General features: G+C 43.5%; 1 protein-coding gene across 1 annotated transcript in view; it reads right to left on the reverse strand.

The window, feature by feature from the left end:
* ATP8B4 (ATPase phospholipid transporting 8B4 (putative)) overlaps window positions 1–16,008 on the reverse strand; it is a 467,603-nt gene that overhangs the window by 252,351 nt on the left and 199,244 nt on the right. Inside the window, exon 6 of the mRNA XM_030189574.1 lies at window positions 5,673–5,734. Coding sequence (XP_030045434.1) covers window positions 5,673–5,734 — 62 coding nt within the window. The remainder of the gene's footprint in view (window positions 1–5,672; window positions 5,735–16,008) is intronic.

A 16,008-nucleotide genomic window follows, 5' to 3' on the forward strand; every position in this document is an offset into this window, starting at 1 on the left:
AATGCCAGTATTCTAGTCATTCATGCGCATATGGTATGATATTGCCCCATCTTGATTATTGTAATGTTTTGTAGTTGTGGCTTGGTTCTAAATATCTAAAGAAACTTCAAGTTATACAAAAAACTGCTGTGAGATTAATTTTCAAAGTGAATAGATTTAGTAGTGTTTCAAGTTATATGAACATGTTACACTGGCTTCCGGTCACCGAATGTGTTTTATTTAAAGTCTTTTATTTCAACAGATCATTTTTGGTTCCACTTCACATTTAGTCTGATTTCTAAATCCCTTTTCGGTTACCCTGTTTACTAAGCAGCACTAAGGTTGCGCATTTTTAGCACAAACTAACGATTAGCACGTGTTAAACGTTAAAGTCACCCATAGAAACAAATGGGCAACTCTAGTGTTTAGTGCACGCTAATTTTAGCATGTGCTAAAAACACTAGTGCATCTTAGTAAACTGGGCCCCTAGCCTGCTTCAACAACTTATTCTCTGTCCTGTGGTTTACAGCAAATCACGTTTTGCTAGAATACTTAATACTATTTTTGCAACTGTTATAATACCACTTTGGAATTCCCTTCTATCAGTTATTAGAGTCAATGTAAATTATTTTAAATTTCGAGAAACGTTGAAGCGGTATTAACGGCTTGCTGGGTTTTTGCCACAATTTGATGTTGCGGGGTCCTCTTCCCCTGACGAAGCCCCAGTTGGCGAAACGGGACCGTTGGGGAGGCCCTTGATTGAGCAGCAATAAGCTAAGTAGCTGTGGTTTACATTTTTGACTGTGATATATAGCATTCATAAATATTAGAAGCGCACGAATAAACACCCAGGGAGGAGGTTGGTAGAGGGACCAGTGATTATATAATAGTGACTATACCGATGTGATCTTATTGATCAAAAGTTGTCACCGGTCTGAGGTCCTCTCCCCCTCCATTATTAATAAAACTATCTCACAATTTATGGTTGTTATCCGCTGTTTTTTGGTTGATTTCTTGTATAATTCAGCGGAGTTGTTCCCAAAAGTTTTTGTTACCTGGGTGCAAATGTAACAAATAAATAAATAAATCTACGCAAAGGGTGTACTAGGCTGCGCATTTTGGTTTGCTATTTGCAAACCAAAATGAGGAGGAGTAGCCTAGTGGTTAGTGCAGTGGACTTTGATCCTGGGGAACTGAGTTCAGTTCCAACTGCAGCTCCTTGTGACTCTGGGCAAGTCACTTAACCCTCCATTGCCCCTGCTACAAAATAGGTACCTGAATATATGTAAACCGTTTTGAATGTAGTTGCAAAAACCTCAGAAAGGCGGTATATCAAGTCCCATTTCCCTTTCCCTAAAACACCTTATGAAATTTTATAAAATATTATAGAAAAAAATTGTACAGGAATTAAAGAGAATTAAAATATAGCTTATAGCTAAAATTATAGACAAGGGATTTATGCCACATTTTCTTAGTTGTAAATGGAGGCGCATAGCTTTAGGAGCTGGGATATCAACTAAGTGTATTCCGTATACCACACCTAAATCTAGGCACCGCTTGTAGAATACACTTAGGTGGAAATGTTTACCATGCGGATTTTTTACCTGCCTTATATAGAATCTGGCCCTATATGTACAAATTTCTGGTAACCAAGACAGGATAGATGATCTACAGATATCACACAGGAGTGCAAGAAGAGCCAATCATCACACATCATTAGGATAAAATCTTTTATTCAAAACGGAGTCTCACGTAAAAATCACCCAACGTGACCACATTTTGCCCACTACTGGGCTGCGTCAGGGGTTCTACTGGCAATACAATAAATAAACTGATAAGAACAAATAAAACTTAGAAAGATACATAGGGGCCCTTTTACTAAGCTACGATAAGCACTAACAACTTGCTTACTGCAGGGTAAAAAAGCACTACTTCAGGGCGCACTCAGGCGTCCTGTGATAAGTTTGGGATCGGAATGAGCTTCCCACGCACTAAAAAAATAGAATTTGTTGTTAGCACTGGGGACATGTCTGAGGGTGGTGAGTAGGCATGTTCTGTGCTAATCGGTCAGCGCAGCTACTTGCCACATGCTAACCAGTTAGCACAGGATTAGCATGTGAGCCAGTGGCATAGCTATGGGGGGGCTACGGGGGGCCCCCCAAAATTGGCTCTGGGGCTTCTGGTTTGGCTGGTGGGAGTCCCCAACCCCTGCCAGCTGAAGCATTTGTCCAGCGGTGGTCTCTGCCGCAATGCCTGCCCTGCTCTTCCCCTCACATCACATGCATGCGAAAGTAAAATATGCCCCCCCCCCCACACTTTGGGCTCTGAGCCCCCCTCCCCCCCCATGTCGAGGTCTGGCTATGCCACTGGCGTGAGCCCTTACCTCCTAAAATTTAAGTATCAGTAAGTGCTCTCGCACTGATGGTCAGCTGCTAATGGGAAAATTAATGTGTGGCTATTAATGGGAATTATGGAAAACCGGTCATTTTATTGCTGCACTAAAAGTGGCCTCAGCATGCAGGAAAGACCCACGCTGGGGATAGCGCTGGACACTTTTTAACACAGTAAAAGGGTCCCACGGTTTGAAAGGACAACATAAAAATCTAAATAAACTTATGGCACAGTACATTGTGAAGATCACATGCAAGTCTCTTTAAGATGATTCAATTATCCAAATAGGCTACAAAAGGTTTAGAAAGAGGTACAATCAGTAACCATAGAATTCAATTAAAACGTTGGACCAGATTGTATAACTTAAGAAAACTCATCCAGCAGCATTGCAGTCCAACACACAGAAGACAGCATCTGGTCTAGTACAGCAGTACCTGACTACTCATTATACAGATAATATCCAGCCATTTAATGAGTTAAATGGCCTCAGGTTATCTAAATAACTTTGGAAAATATATGGATAAGCAAGTTATGCCTTCACAGCCTGGTGGTGAACTTTACCTAGCTTTGAATATTGGTTTGACTGTGAATATCCTGAAAACTCGACTGGCTAGGTTTGGCCTGAGGACTGGGTTGAGAATCACAAGACTAAAGGTTTACAGTGCTCTACAAGAGCAAGTGCTAAGCAAGAGCAAGTGCTAATCAGCGTTCCAAAAACTTTCAATGCCAGCGCAGTGGACTCCACTTATCATGGCCCCTGAAACCTGCTTCCAGAGTAGCATTAGAGAAGGCTAATATGCAGACAAGCAGCACTATAACCAAGGAAGACTTTAGGACACACTTGATTGACCTCTTAGTAAACAGCAAGTTCTGGCCCTCATTTACCAACCTGATTTGACAATTTAACATACGCTAACTTGAATCAGTGGCGTAGCCAGACCTACTATTTTGGGTGGGCCTATAGATAACCTGGGTGGGCCTTCAAAGTCCCCCTCCCCTTAAGTACATAAGTACATAAGTATTGCCATACTGGGAAAGACCAAAGGTTCATCAATCCCAGCATTCTGTTTCCAACAGTGGCCAATCCAGGTCACAAATACCTGGCAAGATCCCAAAAAAGTACAAAACATTTTATACTGCTTATCCCAGCATTTCCTCTGTCCTCCCCAACCCCCCACCCCCACCCCCACCCCTAGAGACTGGCACCTGTCCCCTCTCAGAATCCCCCCTATTCCTCCCCAGTGCACCTCAGAGGTGTCCCGGTGGCTGAAGTGATTCATCTTTGCAGCCTGCGCCAGCATCCAACTACTGAGGAAACAGGAAGTGATGTCAGCGAAGGCAGGACCCAGCAGTGAAAAGCCTGCAGGGGCTGGCGCAGGTAGAATGGATGAATCGCTGCAGTCACCGGAATGCCTCTGAGGTACACCAGGGAGGGATGGGAGGTATTCAGAAAGGGGGCAGATGCCCAGTCGCCGGAGATGGGGAAGAGAGGGGAGTGAGGCACCACTGATTTTAATTAATGTGTGTTAATGTGCATTAAGAGGATAATTCTATAAGGAGCCTAATTTTAGGCACCAGGAACGCACCTAAATGGCAGAAAAGTATGTGCTATCTTTGCCGTTGGGTATGTAGTATTCTATCATTTAAATTTAGGTGAGGGCATTTACACCAGCCAGATCTTCCAAAACTGTGGGTTGGGACCCCAAATAGGGGCACAAAATCTGTGTTTGCGGGTCACGAACTGGGTGGGCACTCCATAGGTAAATCATTGTTTTACATCTCCAGAGGGTCACACAATTTTATTTGCCTGTTATCATGGAGTCACAGCCACAAAAAGATTGGTGAACAGTAGTCAAATCCTCGGATTCTCTATATGGTGCCCAGATTTGCAGGTACTCCTGAGATGCGCACGCACATTAATTGATGATACGTTGAAACCTTCTGCTCAGTGTGCTGCTGCGGCTAAGAAAGCAAATAGAATGTTAGGTATTATTAGGAAAGGAATGGAAAACAAAAATGAGGATGTTATAATGCCTTTGTATCGCTCCATGGTGCGACCACACCTTGAATATTGTGTTCAATTCTGGTCGCCGCATCTCAAAAAAGATATAGTGGAATTAGAAAAGGTAAAGAGAAGGGCGATGAAAATGATAAAGGGGATGGGACGACTTCCCTATGAGGAAAGGCTAAAGCGGCTAGGGCTCTTCAGCTTGGAGAAAAGGCAGCTATGGGGAGATATGTTGGAGGTCTATAAATAATGAATGGAGTTGAACGGGTAGTTGTGAAGCGTCTGTTCACGCTTTCCAAAAATACTAGGGCTAGGGGGCATGCGATGAAGCTACAATGTAGTAAATTTAAAACGAATCGGAGAAACTTTTTCTTCACTCAACGTGTAATTAAACTCTGGAATTCGTTGCCAGAGAATGTGGTAAAGGTGGTTAGCTTAGCGGAGTTTAAAAAAGGTTTGGCCGGTTTCCTAAAGGAAAAGTCCATAGACCATTATTAAATGGACTTGGGGAAAATCCACTATTTCTGGGATAAGCAGTATAAAATATTTTGTACTTTTTTAGGGATCTTGCCAGGTATTTGTGATCTGGATTGCCTACTGTTGAAAACAGGATGCTGGGCTTGTTGGACCTTTGGTCTTTCCCAGTATGGCAATAGTTATGTATATGACTAATGAGCTTTTATCCATCAAAAATTGGGTGCTAACAACCAATTATTGATGGTAATTGGCACTTAATAATATTTGAGTATGCATCTAACTGTGCGCTATTCTATAAGGCAATGTACCTAACTCCCATAGTGCTTATCTCAAAAGGGCGTGGCCATGGGCGTGTAAAGGGAATTCCAAAACGTTGTGCACATAGATATAGTATTCTGCCTCAGTGCATCCAACCTGGGCACCAGCATTTACAGCAGACATACATTTGGGAGCAGGAATAGGTGCCCATGTTTGAGTCTGATTTACTGAATCCATCTCTAAGCATTCATACTATAAATGTTAAGAGTGTTTTCACCCACTTGTCCTAGTATTCTGTAAAGACAAGCAGGCACCTGCTTTTCTTTACAGAATAGGTTTATGCAAGGGGTCTCTTACAGAATTATCCTCCATGTACACAGTTAGTATACAGACCCCAGGGAATAATGGCACTTAAGTTATTTAACGTGCATTAACGGGTTAACACAAGTTAGTAAACGAGGGTCTCATAGCCTCTTAAAGATGGGTATATATTTTGACTGTACTTTGCCAAAGAAGAGCACACAAGTGAAAAAAAATATTACAGAAAGTTGTGTCTTACTTGCCACCCACGAGCACCTGAGACTGCCGGTTGTTTACATGGTTATCGGTCTTATGGCGGAACTGCAATATGAGAAAATGATTACAAAAACAGAGTTAACTTTGGATAGCAAGACTGAACAGATTTTCTCTGTATTTTATTTTATTTATTTATTTATTGCATTTCTATCCCACATTTCCCCACCTCTTTGCAGGCTCATTGTGGCTTACAATGTATCTCTTCTCTATCAGGATCGTTCTCATGTTTGGTTTGGTCTCAACGCTGTGCCCGTAGTGAGGATGAGGAACCTCCATAATAAAGGTAAAACACTAGGAATTAGCGAACTACTGGCAGCCACTCTTGATGGGATATCATTCGTTTTCAGCTGGGTGGCATTTTGACTTTTGAGTGCCTGTACAAACAGCCCAGAGTAGAAGCTGGCCATTTTGGAGGTCACTGTATAAATCATTTTCACATGTAAAATGCTGACTTGTGCACATAAATAGGCTCTTATAAAATTAAGTTACACTGAATGTACGTGTTGCACAAGCCAGCACACTCTTGGACAGTAGGTGTGCTCAGGGGTGCAGTTTGGGAGGAGCATGGGCGGAGTCAAAATTCATGTGTGTATGCACAATCATGTATACACCAAGCAGGTGTAAATGTCAGTACCCACAATTTAGGCACTATTTCTGTAGAATCTGTGCTAATATTTTATAAACGCACATAGAGGGTGCATTTTCAATATGACATCTAAATCCAAATTTGCTGAAAACATCCAAAACTCAAGTGGTGAATATGGCCATTTTTGAACTTGAAAAAGGTCTGTCTTTTTGTTTCGAAAATGGCCATTTCCTAGACGTTTTGTGCTTAGTGCATCTATCTTTTTGGACCATTTTAGAAAAAAAAATGTCCAAGTGAAAAACATACAAAATCAAGCCATTGGGATGTAGGAGGAGCTAGCATTCTTAGTAGACTGGCCACACAGCATCCCAGCAGAACAGTGGAGAACCCTAAGGGGGCATTGCAGTGGACGTCACATAAAAGGTCCTAGATACACATCTCACCATTACCCCTTTATAATATATGGTGAGACCTCCAAAACCCACCAAAAATTTACTCTACCCAACTACACACCACCACAATAGCCCTTATGGCTGCAGGTGTCACCTATATGTGAGTACAGTAGGTTTTTCATGGGTTTTGGGGTGGCTGACAGTTTCCACCACAAATGTAACAATTAGAGTGGATTGTGGGCCTGAGTCCCCTTCTCCACAGCCCACTGCACCGACCACTAGGCTTCTCCAGGGACCTGCTTACTGCTCTAATAGGACTGTCCATATCATCTGAAGCTGTCATAGAGGCTGGTATGTACTGTTTCATTCACATCTTTGGGGAGTGGGAAAGGGTCAGTGACCACTTGAGGAGTAACGGGGGTGTCATCCCATTATTCCTGAAGTGGTCGTCTGGTCATTTATGGCACTTGTTTGTAGCATAGTCATTATTAAAAACAAGTCTAGGCCAAAACATCCAAATTTTAACCCTGGACATTTTTGCTTTGTTCCATTAAGGCAGAAAAATGTCCAAGTGTCAGGGGCATGTTAAGGGCGAGATTTGGGTGTTCCTAAGTGTTAGGAACACTCAAATCCCTCCCTTAACATGCCTCTGACACGCCCCCTTGTGATATGGATGCACTGCTGATGAACAGCATAGACAAATGTCTAAAAAATGGGTTTAAAAAACAACAATTTGAATGTTTTTGCTAGAAAAACATCCATCTGTCGGTTTATGCCACTTTTTGGACATTTTTCTCTTTCAAAAATCAGCCTCATAGGCACCTGTATGCTTTTATAAGAGAGGCAAAATATGACCCTCACTGTGCTCTAGGGTTTGCCATTACTGATATATAGCCTGATCCTGCTCTAATACTGGGCTGTGCCTTCTGCATTTCTGATACTCCAAACTAAATGCATACAGAAGGCACAATCCAGAGCCTGTGATTTACTGCTTGCTGGAGCACTCAGTATTTTTTCAAATTTAGACTCCTTTTTGCCTCAACTTTCATGCTGTTTCCTTGGCTAGCATCTTAGTCGGAACCAACCTCTGCTGGGCTAAGCTGCCAACAACTTTTGTTTCCAAATCCCAACTCATTTAGCCCTGACAATCCTCCACAGCTATGCAATACTAAGTCTGGCCAGTAGGTGTCACCGTTGCACAATGACTGGGATTCCCTACCCACAGGCTGCTTTTGTAGCATTCCCAGGAACTATTACTAATCATCATTTCTATAGCGCTACTAGACGCACACAAAGATGTACACATTATATGCAGGTACTTTCTCTTTCTCTAGAAGGTTCTCAATCTAGGTTTTTGTAACTGAGCAGCGCAACCTCTGGTTTAGTTTTAAACAGACAGTCTAAGAAAATAACTTTGCATTAAAAAATAAGTCAGTCATTACCAGTTCGATACTGCATCAGAATATCAAGGTTACAGCTTGAACACCATTCTATCGAGTTATGGGAGCCCTATAGGTTAATAATCACACTTTATGAAACAGGGAACATGAAGCAGAGCTCTTTAGAACACTCTCGCTCTACGGAGAGCTTCAATAATTTAGTTCTCTGTGATGTGGTGGAAGCGCCATCCTAAAGAGGTAGGTTAGCAAGAGTTTGCTTTGCTAGAAGCTGAACAGCTGAGTCGTGAGGCTGCTCAAAGTGTTTAATGTCAGGCAGCGATTCTATAAACAGTTTTGCCCCAGCCTGAAAATCTCAACAAATCAGACTGCTCCATTTGGCCCCCTCCACTTCATAAACTCAACCAGTGTTATGCTTTCTAGCTAGAAATGTTTTTCCCACTGCTAAGCCCCCTGTTTATTTAGACCATTTCAAATGTAAAACATTTTCTAGAACACATGATCATCATCATGGCATTTTCCCATTTTCTTTTAAGCTGAAGCATGCCATTGTTATTTTTTCTTTCTTGTCTTTTTTTTTTATTTCTGAAATACCGTATGCCAATGGATATATTTTGATGTTGCGTTGGTCCTCTAGGAGCAGTTGGTGAGCGCAGTGAAAATAAAACCAACATATATGGCCTACGGGGAAACCTGTGTGCAGGAACAAGCTCAACAATGAAGTGGTCACACTCGGCCTTGTGTTTTATTTTAGGAGTCAAAACTTCTTTTCAATATTGCCAGAAATTCTCTTTCTATTGAAGTTTGTATAATACAACACTGCCATCCAGTGGCTGCTTGCTGTAGTCAGGAGGGTGGGAGGATGGAGGAGGGAATGTGAAATTTTTATGTGTATTTCTTGTTTCCCTACAAAATGGAGTTGACAGATTGTATGATAACAGGCCATGAATCTAATTCTCCATCCTGACTTCTACCCAAAAAGGTCTAATTGTTTTAGGCCATTTTGCTCTGACAAACAACAGCATTTGCCCTGTGGTTTTAATTGTAAATGTCTTCTGCCGTCACCCTGGATCTAGTTGAAAACACAAAATTTTGCCTTAATCTGTTTTTCACAGTCAACACATTTTTATAAAATAAACAGTGGTTCTTCATGAAGTAATTTAAATTCCCTAGGACAGTGATCTAATGACATAACACAGAACACAAGAAAAAGGGCTCAAGCTCACAATCAACCAAACAGAGGGAGGGGGTGGGGGATGGACATCTAGATGTTTCTCCCATTGAATTTTTTTTTCTCATCTGTAAGATTTGTCCTGTACATGCTCCACTAAATGCATTTCTTTTAACCAGAAATTCAAGATCTACTATGTTTGGCAATAAAGTGGCCATGTAAACAAAGGCATTCAAAATATGTTTTTTCTGTTTGGAAAAGTTACGTTTCAAATTAAAACTTTATGCATAAAGCTGCCGTGTTTCTATTTTTCACAAGATTTGCAATCTGGCATATAATTTCCTGGAAGCAGCTTATCTATAATAAACGCTGAGTGATTTACCAGCCGTATCTAATGTGTCGGCTTACAAAAACAATTGATTTTTCCCTTGAACGTCTGACTTTTTACTATTGGACTAAAAGTGCTTCACAACAACAGGCTCCAAGTTCAGCCTCTTACAGCTCTCTCACCAACAGCTGGAATCAGGAATGTAACATCTCAGCGCCCAAGCACCAGATTTACTACTACTTTCTATCAGGGGCGTAGCCAGACCTCGAGGTGGGAGGGGGCCAGAGCCCAAGGTGGGGGGGCACATTTTGGTCTGCCCCCCTCCCTGTCCGCTGCCTCCCCCCTCCACTGCCTCGCCACCCTGCTGCTCCCCACCCACTGCCGCTGCTGTAACATATCTTGGCTGGCGGGAGTCCCCAACCCTCGCCAGCTGAAGCCTTCATCCAGCGCTGGTCTCCGGCGCTGCTGCATTGCCTGCCTTGCTCTCTTTTCACCTCACGTCCGACACAGTCCTTTTAGAGAACTGAGAATGCTCAATTTCAATAAAAGGAGCATGTTGGACGTGAGGGAAAAAGAGAGCAGGGCAAGCAATATGGTGGCGGCGGCACCGGAGACCAGCGCTGGACTAAGGCTTCAGCTGGCGAGGGTTGGATTTTGCTCACACCTTTTTCAGTACAACAAGTTTCTCAACCTGCACTTCCCCAGCTGCAAAGGACTAAAATACAAGCTGATGCATGCTACCACCTTCTCTTACATGAGCAGGAAGTTATGGAACGCACTACCTAGAGACCTGAAAACAATCAACGAAACAATTATCTTTCGCAAATTCCTCAAGACATATTTCTTCAACAAAGCCTACAATGAAAACCCAGAACCTCACTAATCCACTTCTGAAAACCCACCTTCTACTATACCTAATAAACTCCTTCCTTCTTCTCTCTACTTTCTTCCCTTAATTAATCTGTGCACAATAATAACTGTACCTGACATCCAAGATTAACTGTGTTAACAAAACTATGTAAGCCACATTGAGCCTGCAAATAGGTGGGAAAATGTGGGATACAAATGCAATAAATAAAAGCAGGAGTGCAAGGTGAGTTACATTCTTGTACACTGGATATTTTTCTGTCCCTGGAGGGGCCAGTTCATAATCTAAGTTTGTACCTGAGGAAATGGAGGGTTAAGTGATTTTTTTTTTTCCCTTTATTAATCATTTAATGATTCACACAATAATGTGATAGTACAATTCACATTGAAATAACAAAAGAAATTCCTTACAGAAAATAATATGAGGAAACAATAAACATTTTTTCCGTCCACACTAAGGAAAAATGATTCCAGGAAAAGGAAAAAGAGAAAAAGCATTGAATATTATACACTTGCTACCTCTAAATTCAGACTCCAGCCTGCTGTGTAGGAGGGCATATTACAGTCACATCAACTCTAGCTTCTAGAAAATCTTTAAGCTGTTTAGGGTCTACAAATTGAAATTGTTTACCCTCAAGCATAACAGTACATATACAAGGAAAACGTAAAACAAAATTTGCTTTCAAGGCTTCTACTCTGGGACGGAGTTCCAAAAAGGCCCTGCGTCTCACTTGTGTCGGCCTAGAAAGATCAGGAAAAATCCTAACCTTGGAGCCCATAAACAGATCATCTAAATGCCTCAGGGAAAGTCTTAAAACTGCATTCCGATCTGGCTCCAGCACAAAAGTGACTAACATTGTAGTCCTATAGGTAATCACGTCCAATGAACTTTCCAGGAAGGAAGTAAGATTCATTTCTTCACCCATTTCTCGTCTAGGGGGATCTCCCATTGTCCCCTTAATATTCCAGATATAATGGGCTCGAGTTATGGGAGGCAATGAGTCCTTATCCATTCCCAGAATGTCAATCATGTATTTTTTCACCATCTCTATTGAGGAAATTAAAGGAGACTTGGGGAAATTAAGAAACCGGAGGTTAAGTCTCCGAGACTGGTTTTCAAGGTATTCCAAACGTTTGTGTAGGAAATTATTGTCCTTAACCAAAACGGATTCCAAAGACCCCATTTCTTGAATCTTAATATCTAGCTTTTCAATCTTAAAGGACTGCTGTGCTGTCACTTGTGCCTGAATCAGAACTGCTTCTGAAAGAGTTTTAATATCTTTAGTATTTTCTTTCAGCATACTTTGCATAGAGGAGTGAGTATCATATACCATATCCCACAGTGACTCAAGTGTCACAGTAGAAGGCTTACTTATTCCACCTGTTGGCAAAAGGGAGTGTGGTGGGGTCTCGGTACGAGAAAGTCTATTAATAATAGCTTGCGGTAGTACCTTTGAGGCCAAATCGGCCGATAAAGTAAAGTCCGGGGTCCCACTCAAATTCGCCGCTGTCCTCCCCTCTGGCAGCTCCGAATTCACCCCTTCGGTATCGGGCACTGTCTGGGCTGCGGCGAATAGTTCACTTCCTGGTTGTGGAGGTTCCCTGCGGTCCTCGGGGCTTAAGGAAACCCCGTCTCCGCTTCCTATCGACGCCGTCACGTCGACAGTGGCAGAAGGAGTCGATGTACATAGAGGTCCCGGCGGCGTCCTGGGGAACTGCAAAGTTGTTTGTCTCAAAGCCGACGAAGGTCCAGGAATCGAGGGGAGATCCCTCACCTTTCCCCTCCGCTTTCCCATCGCGAACGACGGAACAAGGGAGCCGCAAGAGGCAAGAATTCGCAGCGTCCCCAGGGAGCTCACACAGGTGCGTGTATGTAGGACGCCATCTTGGAATCAGAACCCAATCTAGTTTCCGAGGGTTAAGTGATTTGTCCAAGATCACAAGGAGCAGCAGTGAGATTTGAACCAACCACCTCTGTATGTTGAGGCTGGTGCTCTAACCACTAGGCCAAATTTCCATTTATTTAACCTTATATCCCACATTATCCAAATCACCTTTAGCTCTATGTGGCTTACAGAATAACAGTATCCATGAAACGTGGTTTATATTGCGGGGCATAATCAAAAGGGACGCCCAAGTTTTCCTGGGGATGTCCTCGCAGAACGGCTCCAACAAGGGGCGGGGAAACCCGTATTATCGAAACAAGATGGGGGTCCATCTTTCATTTCGATAATACAGTCGGGGACGCCCAAATCAGCAAATTTAGGTCGACCTTAGAGATTGTCGTCCCCAGGACTTGGTCGTTTCTGATTTTCAGCGATAATGGAAAGCGAGGACGCCCATCTCAGAAACTACCAAATCCAAGCCATTTGGTCGTGGGACAAGCCAGCATTCGTAGTACACTGGTCCTCCTGACATGCCAGGACACCAACCGGGCACCCTAGGGGGCACTGCAGTGGACTTCACAAATTGCTCCCAGGTACATAGCTCCCTTACCTTCAGCCAGATGCACTAACTGAACGGAAAAAGCCCTTCCCATACCGATCCCTTAGCGATTCGGAAAGGAATAGGCATGCATGAAGGAAATCGCATGCAAATGAGCTGCTCGCTGTTAGCTCATTTGCACACAATTTCCTAAAGAGGGGAAGCCAGTGCAGAGCAGCCAAGCATTATGCATGGCTGCTCTGCGCATGCCAAAGACAGCTTCATACATGCAAACAAGCTGCATGTATAATAGCTGTCTACAACCTTAGAAAAAGACAAGACCAGGTGAAAATGTCCAAGTGCTCGTCAGGGACGTCTTTTTTTTTTTAGAGTATGGGTGAAGGACATCCTTCGCTATGCCTCTGTCCCTGCGACAGCAGTTGAGGACGTCCAACATGTGGATATTTCTGTGAGAAGGATGTCCATGCCTTTGCTATGCCTCTCACATCCCCTTTATTTATTTGGATTTTGGATCACAAGTAGCAGCAGTGGGATTTGAACAGGCCAACTCTGGATTGCAAGACTAGTGCTCTAACCACTAGGCCACTCCTGCATTCCATGCCACTCCCTTGAAATTTGGCTATCCCTGTGGGGGCTGCAGTTCAGGACGTCCAAAATGTTTGAAGGAAGGATGTCCATGCCTTCGCTATGCCTCCGCTGACACACACATACCTTCCCCTCCAGGGACCTGCATACTGCTGCGATGGACCTGAGTATGATATTTCAGGCTGGCAAAAAAGGTTTTTTAAGTTGTTTTTTTCAGGGTGGGAAGGGGTTAGTCACCACTGGGGGAGTCAGGGGAGGTCATCCCTGATTTCCTCTGGTGGTAATCTGGTCAGTTCGGGCACCTTTTTGAGGCTTGGTCGTAAGAAAAAATGGACCAAGTAAAGACGCCCTTCTTTTTTCCATTATTGCTCGAGGATGCCCATCTGTTAGGCACAGTCTCGCCTTCGCTACGCCTCTGACACACCCCCGGGAACTTTGGTCATCCCCGCAACGGGAAGCAGTTGGGGATGCCCAAAATCAGCTTTCAATTTTGCCGATTTGGGCAACCCTGAGAGAAGGACGCCCATCTCCCGATTTGTGTCGAAAGATGGGTGCCCTTCTTTTTCAAAAATAAGCCTGATAGTAATGCGAAGCTGTAATCAACAGGCTTACAGCGTAACGAAGAATTAACTATGATAGCTAGATAAATAAAGAACAGGATATCTTCATATATATATATATATGGTAAACTGGAGGCCTACTCTATGTACATCTGCTATATAACAGGTAAACAGAGAGATGCAAGCATTGTATTTACAGGGTAGCAGGGAAACTAATCTATATAACATTCAGGTCTACAGTGTATCAGGTTTGGTGTAGCCAGGAGGCTAAAGTTCGCAGGTTGGGTAACGGAATAATCTGCTGTTGTATCAGAGAGTCCAGCAGTCGTGGAGAATAGTCGGGTAACAGTATAGCTATGTGTATGGTGGTGGGGGGGTGGAATCAGAGGTATAGAATCTGGTATGCAGGGAAGCGTTCAATGTTAATTTAGTTGAAGAGTAGATAGGAGCCATGGTAGGGGATGAATGCTCGATTTTCGGAGGCTATCTTCTTTCGGTAACGAATTTTGAGAAGAGGTATGATATTAGCTGTAGTCGGTTACATTCCTAATGCAGCCATTACTACTACTACTACTTAACATTTCTAGAGCGCTACTAGGGTTACACAGCGCTGTACAAATTAACAAAGAAGGACGGTCCCTGCTCAAAGAAGCTTACAATCTAAAGGACGAAATGTCAAGCTGGTGCAGTCTAGATTTCTTGAGTAGAGGTGTGGTGGTTAGGTGCCAAAGGCGACATTGAAGAGGTGGGCTTTGAGCAATGATTTGAAGATGGTCAGGGAGGGGGCCTGGCGTATGGGCTCCCTGACCCATTCCTCGGGGCACCCATTCCTGACCCAGTCCTTGGGGCACACCTAGTTCCATCGGGTTTACAGAATATCCATAATGAATATTCATGAGTTAGATTTGCATGGAATTGAGGCAGTGCATGCAAATCTATCTCATGCATATTCATTGTGGATATCCTGAAAACCTGATGGGTCTAGGTGTGCCCTGAAGACTGGGTTGGGAATGGCTGTCCTAATGTTTGAGGATAGGGTGTTCCAGGATTGGGTTGTGGGGTAGAAGGGATTTATAAATTACTCCCTTGCAGTTTGGGAAATGGAGGAAATAGTTTTGTGCATCCGCCATGGCATTTCTGAGCAGGAGGTTGATTAATGCGATCATGTAGTCGAGGGTTAGTCCCTGAAGGATTGTGAAGACAAATTAAGAATCTTGAAACCTGTTCTAGCTTTTATGGGAAGCCAATGGAGTGCTTGTAGTAGGGGAGAGGCTCTTTGGTAGCAGGGTGACCTGAAGATCAAGCGGGCAGCCGTGTTTTGGATGGTTTGTAGTTTTTTCAGGCTCAGATCTTTGCAACCAGCATATAGCACGTTGCAATAGTCCAGTTGGGATAATATCAGAGTTTGAATTAGGAGTTGAAAGGTTGCAATAGGGAAGAGGCTTCTGATTCTTCTCAGCTTCCAGAGCGTATTGAAGGCTTTTTTTGAGACTGAGGTTATTTGATCCTGAAGTGTCAGGTTTTGGTCTAGGGTAACACCCAGGACTTTAAAATTTTTTTCTAAAGGGAAGCTTGTATTGTCAATTGTGATAGTGTGGTAGGGGATAGGGCAGAAGGCACTCAAAATAACCATGAATTTAGTTTTCTCTCTATTTATTTTAAACCTGAAGGTGGAGCCTCTCTGCACGTGTTTAGCACTGACAACCAGGGGCGTAGCTAGGTAGGGCCACGGGGGCCTGACCACCACCCCCTCCCCAGATTTAGTTTGAGCCCCTAGTTTTGCTGGCGGGGTCCCCAACCCCCGCCAGATGAAGCCTTCTTCAGCGCCAATCTCTGGCGTGCTGCATTCGCTGCCCTGTGCTTTCTTTCTCCTGACATCCTGCACGTTCCTTTAAGTGAAACTGAGCTGGGGGGGAGGCGAGGAGACCGGCACTGAAGAAGGTTTCGACTGGTGGGGGTTGGGACCCCTGCCAGCAAAGGTATTTGGT

Source organism: Microcaecilia unicolor, chromosome 1 (assembly GCF_901765095.1).
Source record: "Microcaecilia unicolor chromosome 1, aMicUni1.1, whole genome shotgun sequence".
In the NCBI taxonomy this organism is placed as follows: Eukaryota; Metazoa; Chordata; class Amphibia; order Gymnophiona; family Siphonopidae; genus Microcaecilia; species Microcaecilia unicolor.